Source organism: Zalophus californianus, chromosome 6, assembly GCF_009762305.2.
Source record: "Zalophus californianus isolate mZalCal1 chromosome 6, mZalCal1.pri.v2, whole genome shotgun sequence".
Taxonomy (NCBI): domain Eukaryota; kingdom Metazoa; phylum Chordata; class Mammalia; order Carnivora; family Otariidae; genus Zalophus; species Zalophus californianus.
Genome location: NC_045600.1, coordinates 140014031 through 140038038, shown reverse-complemented (window position 1 = coordinate 140038038; position 24008 = coordinate 140014031). Strand labels below are relative to the sequence as shown.

Here is a 24008-nt window from a genome sequence, read left to right as displayed (position 1 = left end):
CGGGGCCCAGCTCCCTTTCCAGGGAGAGCGGGGAGCAGTTCTATTTTAGGGAGTTCCGGGGGCTGCACCTTCAGGCCCCGTGGTCCTGGCTTGCCTGTCGTGTGGCCCACCCTGCCTCGGGGTTGGCCTGGTAGCTGGGGGCTCCGACCTGCTCTCGCACCATCTCTGCTCCCAGGCTGTGTGTCAGCATGGGCCCAGAAGAGGAGGAGGCACCCTTCCCCACCGTCCCCTGAAGATCTCGGAGACCCGCCCCCTCAGTGTCCCACCCTCTGCCCCCTGCCCCGTCCCCAGCTTCAGGAAAGCAGGCCTGCCTCTGCTCAGGCACACCTCTGCCACTCACACTCAGTTATGGAGTCCGTTCTTCACGTGGGCCCGTGCTTCTCAAAGTGTGGCCGGGTAGCATCGCTGGGAGATTATTAGAACTGCCCATTTCTGGGCCCCACCCCAGACTGGCCATGGGAGAAACTCTGTGTTATCACAAACCCTCTTGATTCTGATGCAGGCTCCAGTTTGAAAACCACAGACATCATTGTACTCCCAACTAATCCGTTAATTAATTACATAATTCTTGAGCTATGTGACATCACTGTACCCTCTCTACTTTCGTCCACTTGTTTCCAGACGCATAGGTAATCTGGACACATGTCTATATTCACCAACAAATACTGGACCACACATATACACACCCAAAAAGATACCAGCAAACTCACAGCTGCACGCACTAACCAGCACCCAGACACACCCACAACACAGACGCGAGGGCCCACTGAGCAACTGTGATGAGCAGGGCGGCACCCACCTGGCCTGAGGAGCAGGCTCGTGAGGGGACAGTGCCTGCCATGCACGCCTGGCCCCCACTCAAGGTCTCTTAGGGGGAATCCATAAGAAATCCAAATTGTTTTCATCGATACCCTCTAGCCCCCTTGAGGGCAGGATGCCCAGACCTTTTGGCTAGTGGCCAGCAAACTAGCTAACCACAGTTATGTGTAAGCAAGAGTCACTGTTCCCAGGCTGTCAGCAACTGTTTCTCTTGCCTCTTATAAATCCTGATTTTGCCTCTGCTCTTGACTCTACCAGGCACCTCCTATGGGAGCAGTGTGCTATCAAAGAACCAAACTATGCAAAGTAACCAGATGCCTCGTTTGAGTTGTCCTTTGACAATAAATGCACACGCCACACCCATCGGCCGACACACACACACACACACACACACACACACACACACACAGTCCATCAAACGCACAGGTACCCTCACAAAAATAAAGTACAACAGGTGTGACTGTTCCAGGCTTTGCGAAGAGACAAGAGTCACCCAATTTGGGGTCATTTGATGGAAACATGTCCCAACTGCCCTCCATTCCTAAGAGCCCCTTTGGCAGACCTCAGATGCTGGTTGCCTTCTCTTTTTTATTAAAGAAAGGGAAAAGAAAAGAAAGAGATCTCTTCCAATGTCTTTATTATTATAATTATCATAATCTTCAGTTTTCAAAAATATAAATAGGTGCACGGAACTCTGGTGCCTGCACCGTCCCGGAGGTGTGGGGGGAGGGGGGAGGGGGTGGGGCGGCACTCCCGCTGGGAAGGAAGTGCCCCCCCCCCACCCAGCCCTGCTGAGATGGACAGCTGCTCGGGTGGCAGCCTGGGTGAGAGGACGCTGGAAGAGGGACCTTGGGAGGGAACCCGACCCCCCACGCAGCAGAAGATCCCTCAGCGGTTCTCTCCTGCCCCCTCATCCTCGGCGGAGCCCGCCCCCTCTCCCCCAGGCTTCTCCCCCCACACAGACCGTGCGGCCCTCCTGGCCCCTCATCCAATACATTCAGCTGCAGTCCGGTCTGGTCCCAGCTCTTCGGGCCCCTTCCTCCCTCCTCCCTAGCTCTCCCCGGAGGGGAAAGAACCAACCATTGCACTGCTCTTGGATAAAGTCAGGAAACAAAAAATAATCTTCTTTATTTAACTTAACCCCTCCCCTTCTCCCCCTGTCCCTGCACTGGTCCCTGGAAAGGCACAACGGGAGATTGAAGAAATGTCTCTAGACTCAGTCCACGGGTTACAATACGTTTGCTTGGCTTTGGCATTGGGGGGGAAATTCAGATGCAGTGTTGGCGATTTGGGGGGGCGGGGGGCAGGTGCATACACAATGTGGGATTTGGTTTTTTCCTTCTTTAATGGAATTCCTTATATGACAGAAAGCGACAAGAAGAAGACACCGTCCGTGTGGACGTCAGCCTGGCGAGGCTCCTGGGCTCAGGATCCTGGGCGCATCCTGGAAGCTGCTCTCAGTGGGCTGTGCTGGGTCGGCTCCTCCGTGGGGCCCGTGGGCTCCGCTTCTGTAGTCTGCGCTTGTACGTGGAGGCTGGGGTGAAAGGGAGACCGGAAATCTTGACCGCTTGCTCCAAAGGAAGCTGGGGCAGCCTAGCCTCTCCCCACTTGCCCCTCCTCAGCTGGCTCCCCTTCCCTGCAGAAACCATGGGCTCAAGAAGGGCAACCTGAGGCTTTACCCGCTTTCTGATTTTGATTTTTCTTGGCCCCAACTTGGGCCGAGGGGCTGTGAGCTGGTCTTGAAGAAGCCGGCCACCTGCTTTTTCTTTCATCCTCTCAGGGAAAGTGAGAGCGAGCCCTCCCTGAAGGCAGGGGGGAGTGAGAGGGATGGAGCCCCTGGATAGTGCAGACAGCTGGTGCTCAGGACCCCCCAGGAGAGGGCCAGCCACTGCCGGGCTCCGGGAGCAGGAAGGAGGACCTGGTGGCAGGATCTAATGCTGTGCCCAGCCAGGGTTGGGGGAGGGGCGGTGCTCACGGTCTGTGCAGGTGATCCGAGGCTCCTCCCAGTGCCCGCTGGGCTGGCACCGGATGGTGGGCACGTGGCGCTGGACGAAGCCCTCTGTGCACTGGTACCGCACCAGAGAATTGATCTCGTACCGGTCCTTCTTCTGCCCGAAGGTCCTGGCGTGTTCCACCACGGGGGGGTCTCCGCAGGCCACTGAGGGGCAAACACCCTTGAGAAAGGACTCTCAGAGGGTCTCCCGTGATGAGCCGGTGTGGCCCCCTCTGGCCGTGATGAGACAGCCCAGAGCCCAAGCAAGGGGCACCGTGCTTGGACAGCTGGCCGTGAGGCCTGGCTGCTGGTAGAGGGGCATTTTCATGCTGTGCTAAGCATCTGGGAACCATAGGTTCTAACATCTGGGTTCCTCCGTGATTTAGAGCAGCATGGCAGGGGGGAAAAAAAGGAGGGTCTTGAGGGGCTGAGGGAAAGACAACAGGGAGGGAGAAGGGTGGGGAAAGGGGCGAGCGTCGGGTAGATGGTCTGTGACCTCTTTATGAAAACAGCGGGACAGAGAGGCGGTCTGGGCAGGGCACAGGAATAGGAGGGGTGTGTTCGACCAGCACCTCCGTGTCCACAGACTCCACGGGGAGGATCGGGACCTGACAACTGACACGCATGGGGACCCCAAAGAGAGCGGGGCTCCCCACGCAGGACAGTCCTCGTGAGGGACCTTCTGTGCGGGGGCCCTGGGGGCTGTGTGCATAGGGGCCGGTCTGTCCTCTAGCCTGGGACCCTCACTCTCCCTAGGAGTGGGCCTGCTCTTGCCATTGGCTGTGGGACACTGGCACAGGGAGAGCCCCCCCCACCAGTGCCAGTCTGCCTGCTGGGTGGGGGAGGGGACATCAGCAGCCCAGAGACCAGGAGCCTTGCCCCAGGCCCCCCAGCAGGAGCCTCAGGTCCTGACTCCACCCCGGCGGGGCCTCTCCGGCGGGGGGGGGGGGGGGGGGCCTGCTCACCTGTGCCCTTTTTACACGTGAAGGGCAGGTGGTAATTGCAGGGCACGTCATTCCACTCTCCCTTCTCGTGCCAGATCATCACCACGCAGTCCTCCCCGTTGACGAAGAAGTTGTCGGGCTGGTTGGGGCGCCAGTTCTCAAATTGCTGGGGGGGGGGGTTGGGGAGGCAGGGGTGAGGCTGAGGCAGGAGCTTGGCCTGACCCCCCCCTTCTTCTCAGTCCCTGATGAGGTACCCATGCCACTCCTCCATCGGGCCAGCAGGGGAGAGTCTCACAGGCTGCCTCGTTTGGGGAGGACTGGGCAGTAGAGACATGGCTCCCAACTCCAGACTGTCTCCCTAGGCCTCTCCCTCAGGCCTGGCCCTGGGACGGAGTCCCCTTCCCCAACCCACGACCCTGTTCCCATTCACCTCTTCCAGGAAGCCCTCCCTGACTTCCTCCACTGACCTGCAGCATTTACTATGTCCCTTGGCATCTATGCCACTTTCTGTCGGCCTGCCTCCTAGAGTAGACCGAGTCCTCTGTGGGCAAGGAAGCCCTTGAAAGCCTCCACGTACCCCTTCTGATGATGTGCCTGCATTCCATCATTGTCTTCCTCACCCCCCTGTTCATGCCGGTGTTCACTCGACCCGCCCGGCCCTGGCAGAGAGGACGGAGACACAGTCCCAGGCCCTAGGGCTCCCAGCCCAGATGCTGCTCAGTAGGTGTGTGCCTTCCCCGACTCTGGGCGGCAGAACTCACCAAGGAGTGTCCGTCTGACCAGCGGAAGTCCCCTTCGATGGTCCTGTCATTCAGGCCGATCCACTGGTAGTCTTGGGCGTTGTCTAGAGAGAGACGTGGATGATGGGCAGGGCGCTGGACACCCTGAGAACTTGAGCTCGCAGAGCCAGAGGGGATGGGGGAGGGGCAGGAGGTGGGTGGGCTCCTAGGAGCAAGCCACCTGCTTCTGCGGCCCTGACAACGGTCTCAGCGCACGCACGTGCAGACCACCACCCAAGCTGGCATGGACTGGCAATAGCCACAGGGTTAGTCCGGGGCTTTGGGGTACAGCCCCGGTGGCAACCCCCTTCCTTCCCTCCCTGCCCTCCACCCCTGCAGGCCCTGCGGGCTCCCCCACCCCGGCACTCACTGTTGACAAACTCCTGCTCCTCGGGGGTGACGATGCTGCTCAGGTGTGACTGTTCAGCCCGACACCGGCTCTCGGCATCCACCCAGCTCTCGCGGTCGGGAAAGTAGCGGTAACAGTGACCCTGGAACTTGGCCCAGCCCTCCTCACACAGCTCTTGGTCTGCAACACAGGTCAGGGGCTTGAAGAGAGAAGCCCCGAGGCCACCTGGGGGTGTCCAGTGTGGCCAGTCGTACGCCAGCCGCCTACATTCACCCCACCTTCCATGTCCATCCTTGAAGGGAGAGGCCCATCTAGATGGGGCTCAAGTTGGGAGCCAGGAAGGCCTGGCCCTGGAGCCCCAGAGCCTCTGGGCAGGCTCCCACCCTTTCTTTCCCTGATGTCGGCCCCCCCCCCCTCCCCGCCCCCAAGCTTTTCTCCTGCTCTGCAGGGTGGAAGGTGGGAGGTGTGGAGGTTAAGGTGGGGAGGCAGGGAGGGAGTTGAGCGGGGCGTGTGAAGGGGGCCACAGCAGGCCGCGCTGGGGGCATGAAATGGCACTTCGGGTAGGCATAGAGGAGCAGAAATAAGGCTGCTCTGGGTCTACAGAAGACTCAGAGCCCTATATCTGTCGATCTGAGCTGGCTCTGGCTGGGCACAAGATACCTGCCACTTGGAGGACGAGGTAGCCAACCGGGGGTCCATGACCCAGGGGCCTCGGCTGTTTATTTAATTTCTTGGGGGCAGATGAGAAGAGGGAGGAGCTTCTCTCCTCACAAACCTATATGGGCAATGGGTTCTGAGTTCAGGAGAGGGCACTGGTTTGGAGCTCTTGGAGTAGCCCGGAGGGACAGACAGAGGCAGGGGCCAGAGCTGGCTCCTTCAGGCTTGGGAGAGCCATTATGAATGCATCTTCCCGTCTCAGCCTTCAGGGACATCACGTTGGTAGCTGTAAATTCCTCAGAGATCGGCAGACTCCACACATCAGGGCTCCCCCTTCCTCTCTAGGAGCCGGTTATTAACCATCAGCCAGCACACCACTGGACAGAGGGGATTCCAAGACCCTCTCTTCCTCCTTCCCCTGCTGCTCCTCGGGCCTGGGGGCCTGAGTACAGGGCCGTGAACCCTGCAGGCTGTATGGAGCCTCCCTTACTGGGTGCTACCCAGAGTCTGGCTGACCCAGGATGGGAGGACCCGTACCTGACGGGGCAGGAGGCTTAGCCTGAAGGCGTGGAAGAGAGACACTCGGGGAAGGCAGACACAGAGGACATGCGGAGGCCAGCAGCCTGAGAAGAGGCGGAGCAGCAGGAGGGCTGAGGGGGAGGCCGCTGGTCCCCTGCAGCCGATGCCTCCTCCAAGGAGCAAGGCAAAGGTCTGGAAAGAAGGTGGCAAGGCCTCCCAGGAGGCCAGAGGAGGCCACATCATTCCAGGGCTGACAGTGCTGACAGCTGGGCTGAGCAGGCAAATGTGGGGGGCGTAACAGCTCTGGGAGGGGCCAGGGCATGCAGGATGGAGGCTCTGGGGAAGAATGAACAGAACTCCAGCAAGGCGGGATGGTGCAGCGGGCCCGGAGCCAAGCCGTGAAGCACCCAATGGACTGAAATGGGGGGGAAGAGATGGAGACTCGCTTTGCTTAGCTGGGCGACCTGGCCCAGCGCCCAACTGGCCGGCACCAGCACCATCTCCGCCTGCCTCCACGCTGGGCAGAGCACCTCCTTTCCTCGTCTGGCATCCAAGAGCTGTTGTCTGTGCCAACAGGCCAGACACTTCTCCCCTGTGGCAAATATTTTGGCATCCTGAGGAGAGAATCCTATAACCCTCCATTCTCCCCCCAGCCAAGACCCCATGCCTAATTTCTTGGTGTCTTGGGGTGGAGGTGGAGGGTTAGAGGCTGCAGGGAAGGAAAAGGGTCCAGGCCTTTTCTTCCAGAAGACTTAAGTTCACCCACCAGTCTGTGATCTTGGCGGTGCCTCGAAGGAACATGCAATCCCAAACTACCTCCCCACCCTGCTTAGGACCAAAGGGAGACTTCCCAGGAGCTTCATCTGCTTTCTGGAAGTTTCTGGGATATCCAACTTGAGAGATCATAGAAAATGGTTTTGAACCCCTGCATGCTTCTAGGTCTGCATGGGTTATTGCTACTAGTAAATACAAGCCCCATCTCCCTCCTTCTGAGTTGGGATGGCCCTGAGGCCCAGAAGGATGGCAGGGGGGAGACCAGAAGCACCAGAGTGAGAAAGTTGGGGGGCTCCAGCTGACCCTGACAAGTTCCTGGCACACAGCTCCCCCAGCTGAGCCTGGCCTGGGTGCAGAAGCAAAGGGATTGGCAAGGCCCAAAATGGGAAACTCAGCCCCCATCCCTTGTAGTGAGGCTCTGTTCTCCCTGGCCCGGCTTTTGACTTGCACAAGGGCGGGGAAGAGGAAGCACGGGCCAGAGTGGCACTGACATGGCAGCTGTCCCTGGTGATGAGAAGACGTGGACATGCAGCAGTCCCTGCTCACGCATGTCATGCCGGTGACATGGGAGCTCTCAGGCAGACAAAACAGAGCTCTTGCCAGAGAAGAAAGAGGCAGCGTGGTCAGTGTGGCCTGGTGGCTTCCCAGGCCATGGAGGGGCCACAAAGGTCCCCTGGGTAATATAGCAGGCCGACACATGCTCATGACCGGGCTGGAAGATCTGTGGTGTCCTCCGGAGAGAGAACCGATTACTCCCACCCATAGCTTCCTTCCAGACAAATGCACGGGATCAGCTCTGTCCTCTTTAGTCTGATGCATGCACCAGCCTCGGGGTGGCATCAGAGGGTCTGGAAGCCCTGACGAAGGTTAGTGTTTTAAAGATCCCCTAGGGCCCCACCTTCCAAAGTGCAGGCTGGCCCGGCTGCATGTCTCTCCTGTGGTCAGATCAGCCAACGCCCCAGAGGAGGGCTTCCACAAGGACGGGCAAGAAGAGTAGGAGTGAGTGAGGCACACTTCTCACCGGTGGCCCCTGAAGTGGCTGGCTGGCTGGACCGTGCGGGCCCCAACCAGCGCCAAGAGCCTGTGGTTAGAAGGAAGGGTGATGGAGGAGGAGGGGGTGCAGCAGTTAGTAACATTAGCTGAAGCCGAGACGGCCGTACCAATCTCACACAGGTCCCCTCGGTAGCTGGGAAGGCATAAGCATGTGAAAGAGTCGATGGCGTCCACGCAGGTGGCTCCATTCAGACAAGGACTTGAGAGGCACTCATCAATGTCTGCAAGAAACCAAGGGCCACCATTAGGACTCTTGCCAGGAACTCCAGCTTGGCAAGCACTGCAGGTGCTTTATGGGTGGCCAGCCCTGCTGCTCTTCCTAAGAGGTGGGGTGGCTGGACTTCCTAAGAGCTGTTGCTGCTGCTGCTGCCGCCGCCATATTGGAGTGCTGAGCCAAAGATCCAACAAGGGTTTTCTTGGATGTGTGTGATTCTTGACTGGCAAGCTTGGAGCACGGGAGCCAGGTTTCCCTGCGGGTGAAGAGATCTGGTGCTTCTGAAGGCAAACGCCCGTTGGAAGAGTGAGCGTGTAGCTCCTCCAAGATGCCTTCTCTTGTGAATATTTCAAGAGGCCTTGGGGTCTGAACTGGCTCTGAACATGACGCTGGTGAGCAAGGACACTGGAAGTCAAGTGCCTGAAGTTTGTTAGAGCTCTTTCTTTTCTTATCTTCCTCTGTAGTTATGAACCGAGGCAAGAGAGCAAGGCATGAACAAGCCAGAGGTGGCCTGGAGAGTACAGAACCATGAGCGAATGGTAGCATGGGATATCCGCATGAGACTCATTCGATCTTTGGGAGTCACAGACACCTTTGTCTTCAGTACATCAGGTTCTAGAATATCTTATAAAGATGAAGCCAGCATCATTCTCTTCGGGGGAGGAAGAGAAACCAGCCCAGCATTTTCCCATGTTCCTTCCAGCTTAGGGCCTTAGAACGTGGACATCTCCAGTGAGTCACAATTTCCGGACAGGTTCCATTCCAGCCAGTTGGGACTAATATCTGAAGCTGGTGAGTCACTTAGTAAGTGGCTAGCCACCACCCTGGGGTACAGGCCAGTCCCCATCAACCTCTTCTTCCCGGGCAGACTCTTCCTCCCTTCTGTTCTTCTGGCCCAAGATGTTCTTTCTGATCCATCTTCTTTGTGGGACTGGAATTGGTAAATCATTGGCCTCAATCTTCATCCATCAGCCAAGGTGAGAAGTGAATCTCCTAATCCGGTCTTTCTGCCTTTTTCTGAGAAGCCAGAAACCTGGGGATCTCTTACTCTCTTCGTCTTTATACAAAGGCTCCTGCTGGTTTTCTCTGGGTACCTTCCCCTGGGAACATGATAAAAGGTATTGTGAAGCTCTTCTTCCCAGATCAATAAGATTCTGCAATGAATGGGTGTCACTGGCCCATGGGGCATCATGACATATGGCTAAGCCTTGGTATATGCAGCTGTGTTCATACAACCTTCAGGACCCGACATGTCTGTGGGTGGTGTCCACGTCATCAGCGTCCTAAATACATTCCAGGGTTAGTTCTTGCCTCTCAGGATAGCAGAGTAGACCTTAAAGTCCATCCCCTCTTAAGAAGGCAAAAGCACTTTCTTATGGTTCCTTTTCGCCAGCTGGTACATAGTAGACATCTGCTGGGCCAGAGTTGGGTTTGGGCAGTGGGTGGCCTGAAAATCTCAGGTCCTCAGGCGTCTCTCTGCTCCCGCGGAGTTCGTAACTTCATCTCAGGGAGCTCGCACCACAGATTAGACACCAACAGTTCCAAGGTCGGAACTGTTCCAAGCAAAACCAAAATGCATGGAGGAACTGACAGGAGTCCCAGCATGCACTTGGATTCCCAGCATGCACCAGGATTCCCAGCAGCAGCAGTAGCAGCAATAGGTCAGGCCGGTGGGCCGGGCGGAAGCTGGGGGCTGCTCAACAGGAGCCCCTGTTCTCTTGTGTCCATTAGCATCATTATGGGACATGGGAAGCACCGGGCGAGGGGGGCTGAAGCAAATGGAGGCGCTAAAGCAGTTGTAGAGAGCAGGGGACAGGAGTGGCCTGTGGGCAGAAGAGCCGGAAGTCAACCCTGGGGCCTCTGGCTCGCGTGGGGGAGGGGCGGGGAGGCGGAGGCCCCAGGGAGGTCAGGCCAGGTGGCCTCCCTTATCCCAGATGCTTATTTCATATCACTCGCCCCCAGGTGGCCAGAGACCCAAGGGGAGGCCGTGTTGTTGTCCTCCTGGCTTTGGCACCCAATCTGAGAAGGCCCCGGGGGTGGGGGTGGGGGGTGACCGAAACTCAGGGAACCTGTTCCCGGGTTCCGAAGCTGTTTTGGGCAGGGCCCGGGATTCACAGATGAGAAGGGAAGGAAGGGCCAAAATGCTGAAGCGCACAGAGACTGTGGGTGCCAGCAGGGCAGGTGAGAGAAGCCTTCCACTGTAGGAAGAGGGCTGAGCATCCTGCGTGGGGCTTTCTCGGGAGCCGCGCACGCCTGCCAGGCCTCATTGCCTCTCCCTCCAGCCTTGCAGTGCCCACACCTCTTTCTGTGAAGGGCAGTTGGGATGTTGCTCGTTTTCTGGAACCACGAGAGGAGTTGAGCTGGGCTGAGCACAGAGTTGGGGGGACCCCAGACAGGCTGCCAGCAGGTGGGGGGCTGGGAAGGGCTTTGGGCCATGGGCAGACTGCATGAAGGAAGAGAGCAAAGAGAAGGAACCGGTCTCTCTCACGAATCTTCCCTGACCCAGACACAATGGCTCCCACACACTTTACCCTCAATAGCCCCAGGGCACAGATGTCATGTGTCCTAGAGTACAGGTAAGGAAACAAGGGAAGTGGCCTGCCCATGCGCGTAAGCCAGGGAGACAGACCGGAAGAGATGGAGGGAAGAATCAGACACTGAGGCTGGAAGTTGGGCCTTTGTGCCCCGTGGAGGAAGAGGGACACTGAAGTTTTGGATCTCAGCATCTCATTATCATTTCTGCTGCGTCAGGCCAAGAGCAGGGACCCTGGGGAGTGTCAGAACTCTGAGTCTTCTTCCCACTACTATAACCAAAAGGGATGATTTGTTCCTGAACCAGGCCCTACCTTAGGGGAGAAAATAACTGACAGCCCCCTGGTAAAGGCAAGGGGGAATAAGATACTTCCAAATGATCACTTTGGCATCTGAATTGGAGAACTCAGGCCTGTATCTGGAATAGGTCTTGCCCAGCTTTTGCTTATGTCAGAGCCTAGGACCTCCAAGTGAGAGAATTTATTTGGCTCATAGAAAAGGCTGAATGAAGAGTGACAGCAGGTACTTTTACTCAAATGACACCCAACTAAAGGGGTTGCAAATCATAAAGAATATATGAATGGTATTCAAGTTGTTCAGTGCACAACCTGTGCAGCTGTATGTGGTGACCCTGGACATAACTTTCCTGGACAAACATGGGAGAAAAATCCCTTCAAGAAGCACAGAGACAATTTCTTAACTCAGTGGATGTCCTACACCCTGCAAAGACCTAGGATCAATCAGATGGACAGACCTGAGTAAATACACTTGCTTTCTATCATAATTGATAGAAGGGTTATAAGAACATATTTATCAGTTTCAATTTGCTTTTAAAATAAACATCATTAAATTAACCAGTATGCTATAATTATACTATCAAGTCTTAAAGTTTGATCTTGAATGTGACTTTAATAGCATGCTTTTTAAATTCAATTACAGTTGACCTTTGAACTAACATGGGTTTGTGTGTTTGCTTATATGCAGATTTTTTACAATACAGTACTGTAAATGTGTTTTCTCTTTCTTATGATTTTTTTCTGTATATTTTTAAAATTAAGTAAGACCAACGTGGGGCTTGAACTCATGACCCCGAGATCAAGAGTCACAAGCTCTACCTACTAAGCCAGCCAGGAGTACCCTCTTCATGATTTTCTGAATAACATTTTCTTGCCTTTGGCTTACTTTATTATAAGAATACAGTATATAATACATATAACATACAAAATAAGTATTAATTGACTTTCTGTTATTACTAAGGCTTCTGGTCAACAGGAGGCTATGAATAGTTAAATATTGGGGAGTCAAAATTTATATGCAGATTTTCAATTTTGCGGCGGGCTGACACCCCTAACCCCCAGTGCTGTTCAAGGGTCGACTGTGGTTCCCTGTTCAAATCTGCCCATAGATTTTTTGGTTATGTCAAATCATGAAGGTGTGATTTGTATTTGCACTTGTAACCCTGTATTTTTTTTTAAAGATTTTATTTATTTATTTGAGAGAGAGAGAATGAGAGAGAGAGAGAGAGAGAGCATGAGAGGGGGTTGGGTCAGAGGGAGAAGCAGACTCCCCGCTGAGCAGGGAGCCCGACGCAGGACTCGATCCTGGGACTCCAGGACCATGACCTGAGCCGAAGGCAGTCGCCCAACCAACTGAGCCACCCAGGCGCCCTGTAACCCTGTATTTTCACTTGCTTTGACAGCATCCCCCTCTCCCCCGACCCCTGGAGCTAAGATTTCACTGGAATTCCAACCTCCCTGCTCCAGGGGAAGAGACAGCGTCAGATCATAGATCAGAGCCTCAAGCCTACAAAGTGAAGAACGGCAGTAAGACAGTAAAGAGGGCTGACTGAATTTTGTGTTCATGCCCTTCTAACCCAGGAGTTTAGAGAAATACACCCAGCACCACTGATCGCTGGAAAACTGGATGTGAGATCTGATTAGAACAGAATGTCTCAACCTTAGCTGCGCATCAGAATCACTATGGTAGTTAACAAAAATTTTTAAAAGATTTTTAAAAATACCAATGCCAGAGTCCCTCTTCAGACCAGTTCCATCGGGGTGGCTCCAGGTGGGACCCAGGTGTGGAGCTTTTTTAAAAATTAAAAGCACACAGGTGATTCTAAGGAGGATTGAAACCTCAGAGCCAGAAATCTCAGCGAATGTCAGCAAAAGAGGTGGGGAGGAAGCTGTTGCTTCTTAAGTGGATTGGAATGGGGTAGCTAGCTCTGCTTTTTCAATCGCTAAAAAAATCTCCATTCATTAAACATGTTTATTTTGATGTCAAGAGTGGAGATGAGTCATTTATCAAGCACTTGTTTACCACAATGCTGACTTAGCAAGATGATGGTAATTGTCAAATATTTTCTCTTAAGGACTAAATAACAGCCTCCAACCTCATTTACTAGGTGGAAGGTCACACTGAGTATTCAAATATTGCCACAGAAATAATGCTATATTTTGTTACCTCTGGCACCCGGAGAACACTGACCCACACTGTCTTTCAACAGACTGTGCTTGTGGGTTCTAGCTCAAGATCACGGTGGGTCACCTGCGGAGAGGGGATGCTATCTGCAGGCTTTTTTGGAAGCATCCTCACCACCTGTTCTTTAGAGATGATAAAGCTTTTCCTAACCAGTGGCGTGAGAGATGGGGAAGGCGAAGTAATCTTTATTGATGCCTCCTGGGGCCAGACGCTGTACACAGGAGTTCTTAATCCTTACAGCAGTTTCTCAGCCCTGGCTGCACCCTGGAGTCACCTGGGTGCTCTTTAAAACCCCAGTGCCAAGGCCATAGGACTGTTTCAATCAGAATCTGGGGGAGTGGGACCCCAGGCATCAGGAGGTTCCTAAAGCTGAGAATCACTCCTTTGACCCTATTACAAATGAGGTGCCGAGGGCTTGGCCAAGCCCCACATCTATAACCTCTCTCCATTCTGGTGGCTCTGAAGTTCACCTCCCAAGTGAAGACTAGCAACTGATTCTTATGTTCGAGAGGGAGCTTCTTATTTAGCGGAGTGTGTTAAACAAGTGAATGAAGACCCCAGTTCTGGATTTGACTCCCTTGGAAGAGCTAGGCAAAACCCTGAACTCTCCGTATGGTAGTTTCAGATGGGGATAACGGCCAAGCTACCCACAGAGCTGTCTGGGAAGAAATTGTGGGGGCAGAAAGCCCTGTGGGGGTACACACGATCAGAGAAAGGCTGTCCTTCCAGCAGTTAGGGTCCATTGCTGCCAACCTCTCACTCCAAGGCCATGAGCCCTGCTGTGATTTTTGCTTGGGGAAGGACTTGCTAAGAAGGGAGAGAGGTGTCAGAAGATACAAACACCAGGGCGGGAGGGGGATTCCGGTCCTGGTGGCTGTCCTGGAAGTCCTGCTGGGCCCTGAGTCTGTTCCTCTCTGGCTCAGGCTATGTCCATGAACATAGGACTGGGGCCCCTGCCGCTCTCCACCAGCCACAGCCAGAGGGAGGACAATGGAGGGGTGTGGCTGGAGTCCCAGGGGTCACCGCGGCCCCGTGACATACTAACCCCTAGGCGGTAAGGCCAGGACCACCCTAGGAGAGCCCACCTTCTGGCCACAGAGGGCCACAGTGCTCTTAGTCATGGCCCCGCCACATGGCTGAAGGCTGACCCCAGGGGAGGAAAGAGTGAATCCGTAGTCCCCCTAGGACCTGCTTACACGGAACATTTCCTGTGTAAGGGCCAAGTACACAGCATATTTATATGATGGGAGCATATATTGTGAGGTATTAATTTGCATATATATTAATATATACAAACAGCCTGGCCCTGTTGGTCTCGTGGGATCTGCTCTCCCCCAGGATTCACGGCTCTGATTCTGCATATGTCAGAGGAATGAAGCTCTTCTATGAAAGACTCTGGGACAGAGCCTGGGGTAAGGGCGTGGGGGCAGTGCAGAGACCTATCCCAAAAATATGGGCTTGGAGGTACCTGGGCATCTGTTCCCTTAAGGGTGCTGATCCTTGACAAGAGGATACGTCCTCATGGCCACAGGCCTCGACGTGTTCGGGGAAAACAGGCAGATCCTCATCATCTCGTTCTGGGGGCCACCTCCAATCAGAGGACCCGCCTGGCTCCTCACCTGTCCTACAAGTTGCTTGATCCATGGCAAAGGACAGAGGCCCCAGGGCGGTGGGTGCCAAGGCGCAGGGCGCGGCAAGGCCAAGCTCACCTGCAGCTGGGGGTGTCATTTCCTTCAGGGCAAGAATGGGGACCCAAATCCCACCCAGGTCTGAGCATGGAGGGGTCTGCCGGGGCTTTCCTGCAGAGGGCGACTCTGCACGATGCAAGACCGCCCCCTCGGAGCTTCCCTCCCAGCTCCCATGAGGCGTGACCGGCTCTCCCCCATTTTCGTCCCAGCTCCACACTTCCTGGAAACCACAAATTTTATCTTCAAAATTCAAGCATATTGGGCATTTGACTCAAACAATCATTGGCTTAACAAACAACGAACCATTTCTCGGTTTAATTACTTGAACTTTTTTTCCCTGAAGCGCCATGTAGACTAGACTCTCTAGAGAGACGCGACATGTTTATCCTGTGGCCTCTACCCTGAGGCGTCACCTCTCACTGCTCACCTCTCCTTCCCAGGCCAGGAAGCCTGAGCCTCAGCCGGCCTTGGTCGCCTCCTCTGGCCTTCTGTCCCTTCTGGGGATAAAGGGGTCCCCCTGGGTCCCCTGCCTGTACCCTCACGCCGATGAGGGGCTTACCTATATTGCAATGCTCACCAGTGTGGCCAGTGGGGCACAGGCAGGAGATGTGTCCCTCCATCTCCTGGCAGGTCCCACAGGACGCCTCGGCACGGGCCCTGGCGGGGCTGCAGCTCCCAGGGAGACGCTCGGTGTCAAGACCACAGCTGCCTGCCTGGGGTGCAGCCTTGCCTCCAAGACCTCGAGGTGGGGGGCACAAGTCCCCTGAAGCCCACGAGGCTGGCTCTGGGTCAGCATGTTTCTGGGGACTCTGTCCCTCTTGGGCACCTGGCCCCAGCATCTTGGGTGGGGGGGCTCTCTCTGACTGGGAAAGGTCTCTCGGCCCAGAGGGAGGTGCAAGGGATCCCCACGCAAAAAGCAAAGGAAAATCATCAGCTTCCTGTGCCTGGTGCCTGGGTTGTGTCGACTAAAGTTAGGACAGCCAAAATGACACTTCAGAGTTCCTTACGTTGTGCAGGTCTTAACCCTACGTGAAGTTAATATTTGGGCATAGATGTCATCAGATTCACTCTCTCATCTCACATTAACTCCAAGAGAAAGGGCGTGAGTAGAATTTCTAGCACTATCTAAATAGTCACCCAAGTACAGAGAGTTGGATTCACATACAACGGCCCTGGTGATGTAACTCCACTGTAACAATAGCAACCACCAATCTCTAAGTGCGTGCTGTGTGCGAAGTATGATGCTAAGTGCTCGTTCGATATATATTTATGTCCTGTTTAATGGTCCCTGGTACTCTTGCCATCTTCCAGATGAGGCTCAGAGAAGTTAAGAAACTTGCCTGAGGCTGCACAGCTGGTCTGCGGTGCAACTTGGGTTAACACCGCCTCCCTCTACACCAGAGTCTGAACTCCCCGAACCCATTTAAAGGAAAAAAAAAATCCCGACAATACCTGGAACGGTTGGTGCTGATTCATGTGTCCCTGCTGGAGAAGTGAGGATGGAAACATCTGTGGGGGAAGTGGCAGTTTCGGCCGTTTGGGTCTCTTCTCCTGAGTGCAAGGGGCTTGAGGACTCGATTTCTAGAGGCGCCTCTGCAGGGCGCTGGCTCTGCTGGATCCACTCGGATTCTGGGACGCTAGTGCTGACGACAACATCCTGCCCCGACGTGTGACCAGACAGGTCTCCGCTGACTTCAGTCCTGTCTCCAGACACCATCGGAGTGGCCGAAGGCCAGCCTGACGCCTCTGTGCCCACAGCGTAGGTGCTGGTTGGCTCCTCCCGTACTTTCGGGGTGGCCGAGCCCTCCCTGGGGCCTTCAGGAAAGGCTGAGGTGCTGCCGCTCACTCCCAGGCCTGAGGCCCCCTCCACATCAGCTTCAGGGAAGGCAGAGGTGGCTTCACCCACATCAGGGACCCCGGAAGCTCGTCCGCTGGCCTCAGGGGCGGCAGATGCCCCTACCCCAGCCTCAGGAACGTCAGACGTCTCGCTGCTGGATTCCGGGACAGACAACACTTCTAGCCCAGACCCGGGAAACCTTGGTGTAGCTCCACTAATATCCCCAGACGCAGAGGCTTCTCCACTGGACTCAAAGAGCTGGGGGGTGTACGTCACGGGGGGTCTTTGGGCAAGTTCCTGGGAAACAGTTGGTTCCGTGACACCCTCCACGAACTCAGAAGTGATTAAAGTAACTTCTGGAAGTCTTGAGGCCTCCCCACTGGTGCTCGTGGCTGCAGAGGATTCTCCACTTACATCCATGGTGCCAGAAAAGTCCCCACTAAAATATGGAGTACTTGATGGCTCTCCACTGGGCTCCACCAGCCCGGACTGCAGCCCACTTAGGTCCAAAACTCCCAAATGGTCTCCAGACACGTCTGGTGCTCCAGAATGGGCACCGCTGAGTTCCAAAATGCCCGAGGGCCCTTCTCCTGCTTCTTGGGCTGTTGGAGCCTGGGTGACGGATTCCACCAAAGTTCTGTCTACAAGAGACACAGTGGGGAGACCGGATGGGAGTCCACTGCCGTCATATGCTCCCGAGGGCAGGCTGCTCCCAGTCTCTGCTCCAGAGGATTCTCCACTGACTTCAGCTACTCCACTTGGCAGGCCACTGAATTCTGGAGGCTGGGATGTCAACCCGCTGGAGTCAATTGCTCCAGAAGTTTGTCCACTGACATCCATGACCCCAGACGTGCCCGAGAGATCTGCCTCCCCTGAAGGGAGGCCACTGACTTCCACAGACCCTAAACCTTCTTCTTCTTCTTTAAAAGTAGTTGGGGTCACTTCAACCAAACTGCTGTCCACAAACGTAATGCCAGAAGACTCACCACTACTACTCATGGTCCCGGGAACCAGGTCAGGGACTCCAGAAGTTGTCCCACCGAACTCCGGCAACCCCGATGGCTGCCCACTGATATCAGGGACCCCAGATGTTTCTCCACTCAGGTCGGTTATGCCAAAGGGCTGACCAGCGCCAGAAAGAACTCCAGAGGTTTCTCCACTGACATCTGGTTGTCCGGAGGGCAGTCCACTAGGCTCTGTCACTCCCATTGTTTCCCCAGAAAACCCTGATGGCTGCCCACTGACCTCAAAAAGCCCAGATGTTCCCCCACTGATGTCAGGAAACCCTGACGGCTGTCCACTGACACCGAAGAATCCAGATGTTTCCCCACTGATGTCAGCAGACCCAGACACTTGGCCACTGAGTTCAGCTCCTGAAGGGAGTCCACTAACTGCCCCACTAATGTCCAGCTCACTGAAGGGCAGCCCAGATGTTTCTCCAGCACCACTGATGCCAACAGCTCCCCTCCCTTCCAGTTCACTTGCACTGGTGGCTGTGACCACTTCCACCAATGTCGTATCCACTAGGGACACAGTTGGGAATCCAGAGGGAAGGCCACTAAAATCAGGTAGGCCAGAGGATGGGCCACTTCCAAGGTCCACCCCTGAATACTCACCACTAAATCCAGAGGGAAGGCCACTTGCTTCTGGAGCTTGCCCACTTCCCAGAGTTCCGGAAGGTACTCTGCCAAAGTCCAAGGCTCCAGAGGCTGACCCAATCGAGTCTTCTTTCCCAGAGGGCAACCCACTGAGATCCTCAGCTCCATAAACAGAGGTCTCTAGACCCTCTCCTCCAGAAGGAAGTTCACTGAGGTCCTCTACTCCAGAAGCAGAAGTCTCTGGATGACTCTCTACTCCAGAAGGCAACCCACTGAGATCCTCTACTCCAGAAGCAGAGGTCTCTAGACCTTCTCTTCCAGAAGGAAGTCCACTGAGGTCCCCTATTCCAGAGGCAGAGGCTTCTGGGCCTTCTCCAGAAGGCAGCCCACTGAGGTCCCCTACACCAGAGACAGAGGTCTCTAGACCTTCTCTTCCAGAAGGAAGTCCACTGAGGTCCCCTATTCCAGAGGCAGAGACTTCTGGAAATTCTCCAGAAGGCAGCCCGCTGAGGTCCCCTACTCCAGAGGCAGAGGCTTCTGGACCTTCTCTTCCAGAAGGAAGTCCACTGAGGTCCCCTATTCCAGAGGCAGAGACTTCTGGAAATTCTCCAGAAGGCAGCCCGCTGAGGTCCCCTACACCAGAGACAGAAGTCTCTAGACCTTCTCTTCCAGAAGGAAGTCCACTGAGGTCCCCTACTCCAGAGGCAGAGGCTTCTGGACCTTCTCCAGAAGGCAGCCCACTCAGGTCCCCTACACCAGAGACAGAGGTCTCTAGACCTTCTCTCCCAGAAGGAAGTCCACTGAGGTCCCCTACTCCAGAGGCAGAGACTTCTGGACCTTCTCCAGAAGGCAGCCCGCTGAGGTCCCCTACTCCAGAGGCAGAGACTTGTGGACCTTCTCCAGAAGGCAGTCTGCTGAGGTCCTCTACTCCAGAGACAGAGACTTCTGGACCTTCTCCAGAAGGTAATCCACTGAGGTCTTCTATTCCAGAGACAGAGACTTCTGGACCTTCTCCAGAAGGCAGCCTGCTGAGGTCCTCTACTCCAGAGGCAGAGACTTCTGGACCTTCTCCAGAAGGTAATCTACTGAGGTCCTCCACTCCAGAGGCAGAGACTTCTGGACCTTCTCCAGAAGGCAGCCTGCTGAGGTCCTCTACTCCAGAGGCAGAGACTTCTGGACCTTCTCCAGAAGGTAATCCACTGAGGTCCTCCACTCCAGAGGCAAAGGCTTCTGGACCTTCTCCAGAAGGTAGCCCGCTGAGGTCCCCTACTCCAGAGGCAGAGGCTTCTGGACCTTCTCCAGAAGGCAGCCCGCTGAGGTCCCCTACTCCAGAGGCAGAGGTCTCTAGGCCCTCACCTCCAACTTTAGGAATGCTAGACCATGTAATTTTATCTTCATCCCCTGAGGGCAATCCACTTCCCACAGGCAGGCCTGAGCCCACAGCAGACGTGAGCCCACTGGAGTCAAGATCTTCAGAGGGCAGTCCACTTGCACTTTCCCCTGAGGGTTGCCCACTGAAGTCCAGATGTCCTGAAACTTCTCCACTGCCTGTGAAGTCACCACTGACTTCAGGTACACCGGATGCCTCCCCAGAGCCTGGCAGCTCAGTCCCACTGGGCACTGGAGGTAAAAGTGTGGACAGCTCCTCCCAGGGGAGCAGTTCCTCTGAGGGGGATGGCTTTTCCGAGGGGGACAGCCCCTCTGAGGCTGAGGGCACTTCCGTTCCAGAAGGGCCTTCTGTGCTCTCCTCTGTTGCTGCGCTGGTGGGAGGCCACGTTGGAGGGATCCCTGGAGGAAAGGAAGAAGATGAAGTGTGGATTTACTTTAGTAACTCTGCTCTATTTGAGGCTCACCCATTCCTTCCACAGTAAAACTTTTCTTCAGAGGTGTGCTCCCACGATTTCTAATGGAACCTTGCACAGTGTCTGGGGAAGGAAGGAGGGAAGGGACCAGGAAACTGTGCTCTTTGAGACTCCAGGGGGCGCCATCCACACAACCCAGGTAAGTAGGGGCCTGGCTACCATGGAAAGTAATGGAGGTCACCTCTCAAGTACCTCCACACAATCATCTCATTTATCTAAACCCATGATTTGCAAAGTGTGGTCCCTGGACTGGCAACACCAGCATTACCTGGGAGCCTGATAGAAAAGCAGATTCTCAGACCCCACCCCAGTCCCTCTAGGGACTCTAGAGTGGGGGCAGCATGTCGTCTTTTTTTTTCAATTTTTATTTTATTTTTTAATATTTATTGTTTATTTTAGAGAGAGGGAGAGCAAGAGCATGAGCGGGGGGAGGGGCAGAGAGAGGGAGACAAGCAGACTCCCTGCTGAGTGGGGAGCCCAACATGGGGTTTAATCCCAGAACCCTGAAATCATGACCTGAGCAGAAACCAAGAGCTGACACTTAACCGACTAAGCCACCCAGGCATGTTGTCTTTAAATAAGCCCCTTCCCCACCCCCCCACCCTGGAACCTTCACAATGCTGATGCCCCCCTCGAGTTTGAGAATCATTCATCCAAAGCCATCCCTTTGAGGCAGGGAGGCCAGGTAGTACTGTTCGCAAAAATACATCATTTTTGTAAATTCTGAGAGTGCTAGTGAAAAGGATTTGGAAAACAGAGTGAAAAACTCTCATCATTCTAAATAATCATGGTTGCATTATTTTCTTTCTATCTTGTTTCCTTTGGCATTTAAAAATAACCTAGCTGGCTGGGGCACCTGGTGGCTCAGTCAGTTGAGCGTCCGGCTCTTGGTTTTGGCTCAGGTCATGATCCCAGGATCATGAGATCAAGCCCCCGTCAGGCTCTGTGCTCAGCACAGTGTGTGCTTAAGATTCTTCTCTCTGGCTTAGTTGGTTAAGCGACTGCCTTCGGCTCAGGTCATGATCCTGGAGTCCCGGGATCGAGTCCCACATCGGGCTCCTTGCTCAGCAGGGAGTCTGCTTCTCCCTCTGACCCTCTTCCCTCTCGTGCTCTCTATCTCTCATTCTCTCTCTCTCAAATAAATAAATAAAATATTTTTTTTAAGATTTTTTTTAATTTATTTGAGAGAGAGAGAATGGGAGAGAGAGAGAGCACATGAGAGGGGAGAGGGTCAGAGGGAGAGGCAGACTCCCTGCGGAGCAGGGAGCCCGATGCGGGACTCGATCCCGGGACTCCAGGATCATGACCTGAGCCGAAGGCAGTCGCCCAACCAACTGAGCCACCCAGGCGCCCTAAATAAATAAAATCTTTAAAAAAAAAAAAGATTCTTCTCTCTCTCCCTCTGCCCCTCACCCCCACTTGCCTGTGCACGCACGCACTCTCTCTGAAATAAATAAATAAATCAATCTTAAAAAACAAAATAAACCAAAACAAAAAACATCTAGCTGGGATTGGACCTTGCATGTTCTTTTTTGGGCTTATTTCTCAGATAGAGGACCTGAGCCAAGCAGGTGCTAGTCCCACTGGGCAGGCTCACAGCCTACTCTGGCTTACAGGAGAATCGTGGAGGTGGGTGGGGGGTTCAGGATAGTAGCGGTGGCTTACAAGAGGGTGTTAGGGGTGTGTGTGTGTGTGTGTGTGTGTGTGTGTGTGTGTGTGTGTGTACATATATATACCAGAAACACTCTGGGGTGGCCACTAACAGTCATGATAAAATGTTTCTCTTTTAAATAAATTTAGGTTTCTTTTTAAAAGCAAGTCAATTTAAAGAAAAAGACATAGAGTTAACAACAGTACAGATGATTCCTGATATGGCCAAAGTAGTAGGGAACTGAAGTATGGAAAATATTTCTAGGGGCCCGTTAGACTCCCTTCCCATGGAAACTCCCACTGGTTGCTGCCAGAATCCTGTGCCAAGCCACACACTCAGGCCAAACAGGACTTGATTATTCTTGTCCTGGTGAAGGGTGAGGAAAGGGTCACAGGCAGGTATGGCTGCTGGGTGAGGTCTCTGGGCCAGAATCCCACCTGCTCTGCCGATACACCCTCACCTTCCAGCATGGAGGGAGACCAGACTTGGCATTTCCAGCACCCAGCCTGGCATGACTAAACTGCTTGGGAACAGCGCACTGAATGAGTGACTACATGAAGTAGTGCGAAGCTCTGATATACTCATTTCTTCAAATGAACCTGTCCCCCGGCAAGCTGACTACTAAGCACACACACATTACTGGGCATTGCTTTAATTCAGCCTTACCCAAACTGGGCCATATACGAATGCTCTATGGGGGAAAAAAAAAATTTTTTTTTTTTTTGGTCAGATTCATTTGGGACACTTTGAATACATCAACCCCTTTGCATTATAGCACTTACTAGCATATCCAAGGCACTGAGAAGGTCTGCAGTGAGGAAAGCTGTTAATCTTTCTGTAAGCCAGCCTATCCCAAACCTTATGGCCACAAAACACTTTTTCCAACACGGTTAGGGGACTGAAGCTTTTATCCCATCAAGTTCCATCTGATTTGATCAGGACAGATGGGGCTCAGGAGCTGCTGGCTGGGGCTGCCTGGCCCAGAAGAGGGACACAGAAGGAGAAGCAAGGCAAGGGGACAGGTCACAGTCACACTTCCAATGACCCCTCTAGGTCCTTTCCCCACTATTGGAGATCTGCCTACAAGAGAGTTTGTAAAAGGTTAGAGGGTAGAGGTGTAAATGCAGGAGGACAGACTGAGAGCCCTCTGATCGGCTCAGTGATGGGCAGCGCAGTGTGTAGGTGGGAGAAATAAAAAGAAGGGAACAGCGAGTTGGGGGGTGGAGAGACAGAGAGGGAGAGAGAGGTGTATTTTATGATCAAGGCTGCCCCTTCTTTGCCTTGGCAGTTGTCCTAGAGGCCACTTGAGGTGGCTGACGTTGCCCCCCGGCAGCATATCCAGCTAGTGTCCGGGCCGGGGAAACAGAGCACAGGTCCCGGGGAGCGAACCACCGCTGGGCCAGGGCCTAGGCAGACAGACACCTGCGACTTCAGGATACACCCCAGAGCCCTGGCCATACAGACCTGGCGGTGGGGAAGTGCCCGCTGGGCTGTAGGCTGGTTCCCATTCCGTCTGGTTTTCTGGCTCAATGGTGAAGTCTGGGATTGTGGTGGTCTCCTCCCGCCCGGGGACAGCAGCCACACCAGGCCCCACCTGGGTAGCGATCCAGTCCTCCACGACAGAGGGGGTGGGTGTGCCACCCTCTTCTTCTCCTGGAGAGGGCGCTGCTGAGACACCTAAAGAGAGGTGCGTGGTGAGCGTTCCTTTCTGCCAGCCACCCATCCCAGGCTGGCCCTTCTCCAGGGGGACTAGGGGATTTTGAGGGGGGCCAGGCTGGTGCAAAAACCTTGCTGGACCTCGACCTCCGCCCGCACCCCCCGCCAAGCCCAGGAGGATGGCTCTTGTCTTCTTCTGTGAGAGCTGATTGCCTCACTTACACAATATTGATATGCACAGACCATCAGCACCCCCATTGTTTCAGGGGGGCCTGGGGCATCCCTTCTGCAGAATGTATTATACGTGCCAGGCTTTGTTTAAAGGTGTTATGTATATAAGATCATTTTTCCCCCAACAGCCTTATGAGATAGATACTATGATCTCATTTACAGGTAGGAAACCTAAGGCACAGAGTTAAATGACTTGCCCAGGGCCACTGGCTTATAAATGGCAGATCTCATCTTCGAAGGCAAGTATCTGGTGCCAGACTACTCTGCTCTCGACGATGGCATGACGCCGCCTCTCTTGGGGACAGATTAGGTTCCAAGTATGTCTGGGTCAAAAATAGGAGGCTGCTGTTTAAAATCCACGATCGTCCTGG

General features: G+C 54.3%; 1 protein-coding gene across 1 annotated transcript in view; it reads right to left on the bottom strand.

Annotated features, from left to right (window-relative positions):
* Positions 1–1467: 1467 nt before the first annotated feature.
* ACAN (aggrecan) overlaps positions 1468–24008 on the bottom strand; it is a 63663-nt gene continuing 41122 nt past the window's right edge. The window contains exons 11-17 of the mRNA XM_027568787.2: positions 23215–23427; positions 16255–20025; positions 4906–5064; positions 4518–4600; positions 3778–3922; positions 2795–2977; positions 1468–2353 (exon numbers count right to left, since the gene is read on the bottom strand). Coding sequence (XP_027424588.1) covers positions 2277–2353; positions 2795–2977; positions 3778–3922; positions 4518–4600; positions 4906–5064; positions 16255–20025; positions 23215–23427 — 4631 coding nt within the window. The 3' untranslated portion in view covers positions 1468–2276. The remainder of the gene's footprint in view (positions 2354–2794; positions 2978–3777; positions 3923–4517; positions 4601–4905; positions 5065–16254; positions 20026–23214; positions 23428–24008) is intronic.